Source organism: Chenopodium album, chromosome 21, assembly GCF_948465745.1.
Source record: "Chenopodium album chromosome 21, dcCheAlbu1.1, whole genome shotgun sequence".
NCBI lineage: Eukaryota > Viridiplantae > Streptophyta > Magnoliopsida > Caryophyllales > Amaranthaceae > Chenopodium > Chenopodium album.
Window position 1 is genome coordinate 4,401,146 of NC_137854.1, and position 9,872 is coordinate 4,411,017.

The following is a 9,872-nucleotide window of genomic DNA, read 5'->3' on the forward strand; positions in this document are numbered from 1 at the left end:
GGAGGCCAATCATTGAATATGTGTGCTCAGCAAAAAGACGCGTGGCATACAGTTGCTACAATATCCATCTTTTCACTGATTGATTTGTGGTTTAGGGGTTTTCTTTCTTTGTGGAAGATGATTTGTGGTTTACTGATTTTTATTCTTTCTTGAAAAAAAAATTTGTGGTATGTGTTCGTGTAAAAAAATCTTAATAAGTCGTGTTCAATAAGTACTTTGATTAAAAATAAGGTTTTTATCTTTCAACAAATTATTCCAAATTTACTACTCTACAAATTATTCAATGCAATTGAGTTTGACAAATTTACACAATACAAGTAGTAGGTAGTTACTAGTTACCCTTTTATGTCATTTTCTAGAGATTAGGCTCCACACACCTACAAATTGACACACAAAGTTGTCAACAATCACGGCAATTTGCTATGCTTTAATTCCTTATCCCTCCAATTAAAGTTAATACCCAAGTTTAGGGTAAGACCACTAATTGTAGTATGTACGGAACACTTTACGTTGACAATGTAATTCCACGTATAAGATTAACAAACTTTGCTCATAGACTCTTTATATAAGATGGTCAAATTTGAGAGTTCATTATTAGAAAATCATATTAGCCAAAAGCTTAAACTGGTGGTTAAATTAATCATGTCCCTTCACATGAGATCCCGTTGAGTTTGAAATGTGGATACAATGTAGGCTTCCTGGGCTCATGCCCAATGCTTAATATAACACTTGAAATGAGGAGTATATGAGATTTGAACCAGTAACATTCTTATCAAGCTAGCTCTTGATACCATGTTAAAGGACCACAACTCACAACAAAATCAAATTGATGGTTGAAACACAAGTTTAGTTTATATACTCTGTCATTCATGATTTGATTGCAATCTAATAAATTGCAATTCACGATCACTAAAATAGATGATAAAATGAGCTAATATAAACCTTATACTATGAGTAATATGCATACTTTCTCAACAGGTGAAAAATAATCCGAATTCAACTCCCATCTTTTGTGGAATCTTTGGGCATATTTTTTGTTTTGGATAGATCATAATATCTTCACAACAAACACTAAAGAAAAAAAAACAGTTGATTTTCAACCATCCAATACCCTATCCCTACCGATCGTGCAAATTGCAACAAAACATAATATTGGCCCATTTATATTTGACAAATTATTGTTTAAGAGAATATATATATATATATATATATATATATATATATATATATATATATATATATATATATATATATATATATATATAAGTTGATTAAAATCAAATAATCAAATATGCCCAATTGCTTACTTTGTGATGTAAAGGTTAATCTACTTAAGTAGTCAATTAATAATTAAGATAATGACAAATCCAATCCATAAAAAAGCAAAATATACTCTGGACCATTTGCCTTATTTATTGGTATGTTTTTGCCATCACCCTGAACCCAACTTTATTCACAAATCTTAGTTTCCTCCACTTGAAACTTGAAAGTCTTCCACATCCATGTGCACTTTGGGTCATCAAAAGACAAACTAAAAGAAATGACCTTTGATTTTTTTTTGCATATTTTTTGAGTTATCTTTGTAAGAAGGCAAAGTAGTAAGGAAGAAGCTAAGGCACCTTTCAATATTATCAAGGAGTCATATATGTACAATGTACTTCTAGTAAAATTTAATTGGGTATTGGTCTATTGGATCCCCATTTCATTGTATTTCGTCTCAAGGCCGAACTAGATTTACTACCTCTTATCGGGTTGCAAGAGATTCTTTTCTTAAATTTAAGGAGTGTCTTTTATTTAGTAATTCTAGTCTTTAGTTATTATTTTGTATGCAGTATTTTAATATGTTACGAAGAAATATTTAATTTGTAATATTTTTTTTTGACACAATTTAATTTGTAATAATTATTGTGTATAACACTTCTATATTTTTATTTATTGATGACTAAAATAATACTAACAATTAAATTTTGATGTTGTAAAAGTAATTAAATAATTAGTTAATAATGGAGGAAGTACTTAGGATGACCTTGCCAATAAATTTGATGAAGTATGTCATTTTAATGAACTTTTAATAAACTTTCAAGAAAGCCAAAAAAAATTGCCAATAAATTTGTTGAGATATGTCATTTTAATGCACTTTTAATAAACTCTCAAGAAAGCCAAAAATAGAGCATTACTACAAGTTAATGTTTTGCAAGTTGTATATGGGGAAATGATAAGCCATATGTGGCTTCCAATATACATTTACATGATTAAAAAAAAAAAAGTTATACTTCGTATAAGTTAGAAAGGTTGACTCAATTGCACTTCACATCAAAGCCAAATTAACACTGTTTTTTGATAGAAAATTTTCTCTTTTAAATGCAAGATTAAGACATTAAACTAACGTCATCGGAGGATGCTTGTTGGTTGTAGCTTTGTGCAAGTCCATATATTTGGCGAGTTCTGGCTTAAAGATCCGAATCACCTAATGATCCGAAGATGAAAAGACCACAAAATAATTCTTTGTGCATAACACAAATAAAGTACATATGTAATGTATCACTGTACTCCGTATGATTGTATCAAATTATTGTACACTCACAATAAACAACCCTATTTTTATTAACCCTATGGAATAAGCGTACTAAAAAGTGTAAGGGTATCTACTCTCAAAGTGCCTCTTGTAAAGATTGAACCCGAAGTTAAAAGGTCCGTTTCTTCCTTACCACTAGGAAAACATGGAGTTGATACTATTAGCACCAGTGTACCACAGTAGAATATGCGTAGCAATACCGAACCAAAATGAAAACGAATGGAAATGATGAGACTACTCTGGCCCATTAGTTGTTGTATATAAAAGGGACCAAATGGCCCATAAAAACTAAAATTTGGCCCAAATTAAATTTGGTCCACCCAACAGCTAACGGCTAGTAGTGTTGAGTAACAACGGATCCAAACAAAAAGCAACAGAAAATTTCAAACCCTTGAAGCCTCTTCCTCCATAATCTTAACGGCTATTTTTAACGACTTGATTTTCTCTGGATTCTCTCTTTCTTGTTCTACTTTTTCATTAATTTCTCTTTATCTCTCTTATTTCATCTACCAACTACAAAAAAACATAACCCAGTTCCGTCAATTAATTCCAAAAATAAACAACCCTGTTTTTATTTTTAATTTTTTAATTTTTTTACCCTCCCCTGTTTCTGTAAATTTTGATCAAAGAATTAGCAACAATCAGAATTAAGAAGAAATTGCATTTTTGTATATATTGGTGAATGATCAAGCCTTGAGGTTCGTAACGATTTCCTCGTCTTTTAATTTCCTTTCGGTTTTTCGGCGAAAGCCTATTAATCACGTTATTTTCACATTTCAATAATGCGTACCTAGAATTTATAATTTATATGCACGATTGATTTGATAATTCACCTTAATATATGGTACTGTGAATTACATATAAATATTGTTATAAGAGTAGCTAAAAATAGATAATCTCAGAAGTTTTCAGATCAATTTATCTTAGATTCATATTGTATATGTTTGGGTTAAAAATTTGAAGGATTGAATGAGAAATTTGGGTTTCATAATTGTTCTCAGGTTAGGTTCTTGAATTCCTAAAACAGAGATTTGTAGGGTAAATGGGGAAAGAGCTCGAAGAGGCGAAAGCGGAGATTGAGAGGCTTAAATGTAGCTTGGATGATAAAGATTACATCATTAAAACGCAATGGGATGAAACTAAAACGCTCAAGGCTCTCGTTTCGGAGCTGCAAAAGAAAGAAAAGGATGACAAATCACCTGTAAACAATCAGGAAGGTGATTTGCTAGAAGAGTTAGTTGAGAGACACAGAAAGGTGGAAGATGAGCTCAAATGGAAGGTTGAGCAGTTTAAGCATCTTGAGGAAGCGTATGAGAAGCTTCGAGATCAGTTTCGTGCGAGTAAAACAGAATGGGAGACCGAGAAATCATCGTTGGTTGATGAGATATCGAAGCTGCAGGAAAGCTTTGATGATGAAAACCGAGCTGCAGAAGGGCTCAAATATCAATTAGCAATGTGTAAGCAAGCCTTGGAGAATGAAGAAAGCCGGAGGAAAAAGCTGGAAGAGCAAGTTTCTGAAATGAAATTGTCTTTGGAAAGTGTGACATGTGAGGGTTTTGAAGGGAAGATGGAGGGGGAGTGCTTAGCTGTGGAGAATGGCGAGGAGGAAGTTGCGAATCTGAGGCATTCGTTGCGTGTGAAGGAGATGGACTTGAAGGATATGGGATACAAGGCTAATAAACTGGAGAAAGAGAATCAGGAACTCTTAACCTCTATTAAAGAGCTCCAGGAAGCTCATATACCAAGAGCAGTTCCGACTCCATCCTCATGGGCTAAGCTCAAGACGAGACTGAAATCGCTGGAGCTGAGCCACAAAGAATGTTCAGCTAATCTCAGGGCTAAGGAAGCTGAATGGAGTTCTAAAGCTGATAGAATGGATAAAGAGCTAGAACGGTGTAGTTCTAACTTGAAGATTAAAGATCAAGTCATAGCAGAGCTGAAGAAGGAACTAGAAGGCTGCAATTCTTCATTAACACAGTTGAAGATGCAGAATGAAGAACTCTCGTTAATGTTGCAGTTGATGCGATCAGAATGTCCGGAAGACACAGAGGGTGGTACAGCACAATTGATGGAGCAGTTAGAGAAGACACGGGGGGAAAAGCTTGGAATGCAGGAGGACCTTGATAAACTAAGAGAAGAGCTAGAAGAATTGCACGAAGCTTTAGATGTGATTGATTCTGAGTTGACAGACCAAACTAATGAGAGAAATGGACTGGAATATGAGTTACAAGATTGGATATCTATAGCAGCACACCTCGAAATGCAGGTTATTAAAGGCCAGGAAATGCGCAGAGATTTAGAATTATCCTTGCTTGAACAGGCAGAGGTTGAGGAAATGCTTAAGATAGAAACAGAAGAGAAAGACAGAAGAATAGGTAATCTTGAGCAGCAGATATTTTTGATGGACCAAGAGATTAGAATAGAAGAAGATGATACCACCGAAGAGGATGAAAAAGTATCACCAAGGATGCCGATAGAAGATGATACCACCGAAGAGGATAAAAAAGTATCACCAAGGATGCCAATAGAAGATGAGCAGCTGCAGCTGGAATTATTGGCAAGAGAACTTGAAGAAGCCGTAGTTGTGCATATCATGGAAGAGAGAGAATACTCATTTGATCAGAGTTCGCAAGAAGACATGGAACCTGCAGAAATGCATGAAAGAATGGTAGTTCAAGGATTTGATGATAACAAAATAAGAATAAGTCTAGAAGGTGAAGATATTTGTGCCTCAAAAGAGAATGCAAGTCAGCGACATTCTCACTTGAGAAAGACAAGCGAATCCCTCATTGAGGAAAGATCGCCATTCAGAGTGCTTAACTAGGAGATAATCTAGAATAAGCAACTACTGCAATCACTTGACTTGTAAATGAGTAACATTTCTTCAAGTCACCACTCCTGACATTTTTTTTTCCATTAATTACTCCCATTGTTTTAAATGGAGAAGTATCCAATTCTTTTGTGTGCATTGTAATGCTTTCACTAGTTTTACTTTTTTAGTTTTTTCCTCATCTGATTTCACCCTTGTACAAACAAATTTTTTCAATGACATAATCAAACTTCAATTTGATGCCATGGACCAACCATCAAATTTTCAGTAACGGAATTATAATGTGTATCTGTATGTTACAGTAGCAAGGTGAAACAGATTCCTATGAATTACCATTGCTATACAAGTCAATCTCTGCCATTCATACCAAGGGATTTCTGAGAGAAGTTTGTAAGCCCTTGCCTTAATGCCTCTAGGTTCAAACCTCTGTTCACCAAAATGCATGTTACACCCATTTTTGAGACCTGCGATTCTCATTAGAAAATTCAGGCATGTTAACTTTCAGCTTTGACAGTTTTTTTTTTTTGGTTGCTGCTATCTGTCTTCAAAAGAGCAATTGTTTACAGAGAATAATGTGATTAGGAACATTGAGATTTAGCCAAGGACACTTACCGCTTCAATATTCCTATTTTCATCATCAAAGAAAAGCATTGAGTCAAATGGTATTCCTGTCCTGGCATGTATCCTCTGAAAGTGTTCTGTCTTGTGTGTCCAGCTGGAGTAGATTTCCTGCATATTGGCAAAATACATATGCTGAAGTTTTTATGGCTAACACAAAGTCAACACCCACAGCCCCAATGCATCTAATCCTACATTCCTACTCAATGCAGGTTAATGGGACACATTTATGCAGCCTTACCCTTAAAAACCCAATGAAAGAATTCCAATTACAGAATGTCAGATACAAAATAAAGAACATTGCTACATTTCAAGGGGTTAAGGGGTACATGGGTATATTAAACAATGGAACAAACAATAGCATAGAATCAACGATGTTCTTATCAGTCAGAAATGTATAATGGCCTCAATTAGAGGAGGAAAGGAATGTAAATATGTAATCACAAAAATTAATATTGAAGTTTTGCATGACTGACCTGCGCCACAAACATAGATTCGATGCCCAATTTAGCTAAAAATGCTTTAGCTACATCTGAAGCTGGTGATCTAGAGGCAATGACCATTTCAATTCCTCTATCCTTCAGAGCACATAGTATGCCTCTAGCTTGAGGATAAAGCCACGGCATGTCATCCTCATCATAGCACTCACTGTCAAATGACACAATTTCTATTTCACTTGTAATAAAAAGAAACTGGGAAAACATGCAAGTGCAAAGATGAATAACACCAAAAAGAGCTGATAATCACAATTGACAAGCAGAGAAAGTATCAATTATGCATTTCTCCCAGAAATTACAACAGAAAATAATTCAAATACAAGGTGTGCAAAGGCTAAAATTAGACTTATCTCTTACTATCTAGGACACTTCCCTCACAATAATTTTGAGCTTTGATACATCAAGGGAATCCTCTCTTCAATAATTCAATATATTTGAACTTGTGAGTGTCTGAACTTACATGAACAATCTAGTCTTATTTGAACTTATTTTGTCGAAAATGATTCAAAACAAAATGAGGTGATTACACCTTATACAGCCTGACGCCATGAATAATTTAAATGAGAAGTTTATAAATGAGAGAAGTTCTGACGCCACATCTGAATTAGTTTATCCTTTACCCTTTTTTATTAGAGTCACTCTACTACTTGACAATAAGAGGGTCTTTTCCTCTTTCCATGAATAATTTAAAGCCTGGTTGAGCATGAGTTACAGCTTACAGGTGCAAGTTCAATACACGCCTAAGAAGCATGGAATACTTTAGAGAATAGTGAAATTGACCCTAATACACCTTTTATAATGAAACTGAAACACTGTCAATTAGGCTCAACCATCAATTGATACACCGGCTACCTTCATAATTCCGCCGCAATTTAAGCTACAAATCAGTAGAGCTTTTTCTGGATTCTACTATTCATAGAATCATTGTTCTATAAAATTATTACGGTGTTCAAGGCAAAAAATTATGATTAGAGACTCATAAATCATTGTTATTATAGTTTAGTAATTCTACTTAAACGCTACTTTTACCTTTTAACTTCTTATTCATGAGTATATTCCTAAGGGATATTTTAACATTATACTCGTTTCGACTAACAAAAATTCATTCTCCGTACAAATGAATGGGGTTAACACTAATGCTTTAAAATTTAGAGACATCAAGATAAGTTTACTTTACAATGTACACCTAAGACCAGTAAATTATGAGTCGACCACTGTTCCGAGTTCCGACAGCAAATTTGGCTACATTTTAGCAGGTTTCCTCTCAGTTCTCAGTAACAGCGGATAATCAAGTACTGTAAGTAGTCAATTTTTCATTGCATACAATGAAATGCTGATAAATTCAACAGTAATCAACAGTAATCAACCAATTAAATCACAATTGACGAATAATTCATTCAACCATCCTGAATTATCCAAGCGCATGTAATTTCCGTAAAATAAGTGAATTTAGTCCTTACATCCAATAAAATGCTGATAAATTTAACAGTATTAACAGTAATCAACCAATTAAATCACAATTCACAGATAATTCAACCAAACATCCTGAATTATTCAAGTTGCATGTAATTTCCGTAAGATAAGTGAATTTAGTAATAAAAGCAAGTATAAATTATGAAAAAATAATGAAAAATGGAGAAGAAGATCGAATATACCAGAAGAAAGGCCAGATAGTATAATCGAGATCAAAAACGATGAGAAGAGGAAGAATCGGAACGAGATTGATGATCTGAGCTGCTTCAGACTTCACTTTCTGCAGTTCCTCCATTTCTTCTTCCCGCTGTTCTGCCATTTTCTCTCTCCTCACTTCCTTGTAATGGGTGAATGGATCTTCTGCCGTACTGCTTGCTTCCATTGTATTCCCGCGACTTTTATTTATTTTTTTGTTTAATTTTTTTATTGACCCGAAAAAAATAAAAGTAACCCTATGATGGCTTTGTTCCGTGCCGTGTCCACCTATTTTGGGGAATAGTTAGGCCCAGCCCATGAGTTTCGTGTCGGGCCGAATTTCTCTAAAGGTTGGCATAGCCTAAGCCCATGTGTCATCGTGCCGGGCTGTGCTAGGTTTGCGACTTACTGAACAAAACTGAACTGATTGGAGCTGAACTGAACTAAATAGAGCTGAAATGAATATTTTATGAGAGAAGGAAATTAGGAGCTAAACTGAACTAAACTGAAGTGAATAGAGCTGAAATGAATATTTTATGAGAGAAGGAAATTATGAGCTGAACTAATTAGAGTTGAACTGAACTAAACTAATTGGAGTTGAACTGAACTAAACTAAACTAAACTGATTGGAGCTAAACTGATATGAAATTAAGCTGAAGTGAACAGGTCCTTAAACAAAATTTCATTGATTTTAGCGTGCTTTACCGTGTCGTGGCTTAGGGTCTATTCTTATTACTTGAACTGAATAGAGCTGAAATGAATTGTTTATGAGAGAAGAAAATTAGTAACTGAACTAATTGAATCTGAACTGAATTGAATAGAGCTGAAATGAATTGTATATGAGAGAAGGAAATTGGGAACTGAACCAAACTGAATAGAGCTGAAATTAATTGTTTATGAGATAAGGAAATTAGGAATTAAACTGAACTGAATAGAGAGCTAAAATGAATTGTTTACGAGATAAGGAAATTAGGAACTGAACTAATTGGAGCTGTACTGAATTGAAATTAAGCTGAAGAGAACAAACCCATATTGTGCTTCTCCCAAATAAAGGCGGTCCGACACGCATGGTACCATGGCGTGTACATCGTGTTGTGCTTTTGGGCCAGCCTAATGCCATGTTTAACTCATCCGTCAAACCATCACCTCATTTGATCAATATCCTAAAAATCCACATTATTTAACGCATTTTGTATGCGATTGGTCATGTGGGTAAGTGACTGGAAATAAAAGAATAAAGTTGTCATATAACACTGAACGAGTAGTCTTATGACACAAACAAAGTAACCTTTATGAATCTATAATGGTTGACAGACATAAGAATTTTTGGTACGATTTATATAGTTACACACTTAAATGTGAACTTGTGAAATAACCATATCATTTTGGGCTAAAATTTTCTGTATCAAAAATATTCTAAAACTTTGTGCATACTATAATATTGTGATTATTAAGAAACGAATTAAGTACTATTTTAAAAAGGGTTAAAATAATTAGATTATTTGTCACTTTTTAAAAATTTAAAGTATTTTTTATACTATAATAGCGAGTTAATTTTTTTTATTTTTTTTTAAAAGATAATAGCGAGTTGATTTAATTGAAAGATTGGCAATTGTTTTTCGTGCATTACTATTTACAACACTACATTCCCAAAATTGTCATCATATCAATTCATATGAAAGAG

The 9,872-nt window shown here is 34.1% G+C and overlaps 2 protein-coding genes across 2 annotated transcripts; one reads left to right on the forward strand and one right to left on the reverse strand.

Annotated features, from left to right (window-relative positions):
- The first annotated feature begins 2,982 nt into the window (after positions 1-2,982).
- LOC145601998 (uncharacterized) lies at positions 2,983-5,494 on the forward strand. The gene is made up of 2 exons (XM_081658107.1): positions 2,983-3,273; positions 3,577-5,494. The coding sequence occupies exon 2, from the start codon at positions 3,618-3,620 to the stop codon at positions 5,397-5,399; it is 1,782 nt and encodes a 593-aa protein (XP_081514233.1). The 5' UTR covers positions 2,983-3,273; positions 3,577-3,617; the 3' UTR covers positions 5,400-5,494.
- Positions 5,495-5,618: 124 nt separating this feature from the next.
- Positions 5,619-8,351, reverse strand: LOC145601999 (uncharacterized). Its single transcript, XM_081658108.1, has 4 exons — positions 8,176-8,351; positions 6,500-6,671; positions 6,018-6,134; positions 5,619-5,869 (listed from the first exon to the last, which is right to left on the reverse strand). Exons 1-4 carry the CDS (start codon positions 8,310-8,312, stop codon positions 5,753-5,755), a joined length of 543 nt encoding a protein of 180 aa, XP_081514234.1. The 5' UTR covers positions 8,313-8,351; the 3' UTR covers positions 5,619-5,752.
- Positions 8,352-9,872: the final 1,521 nt, after the last annotated feature.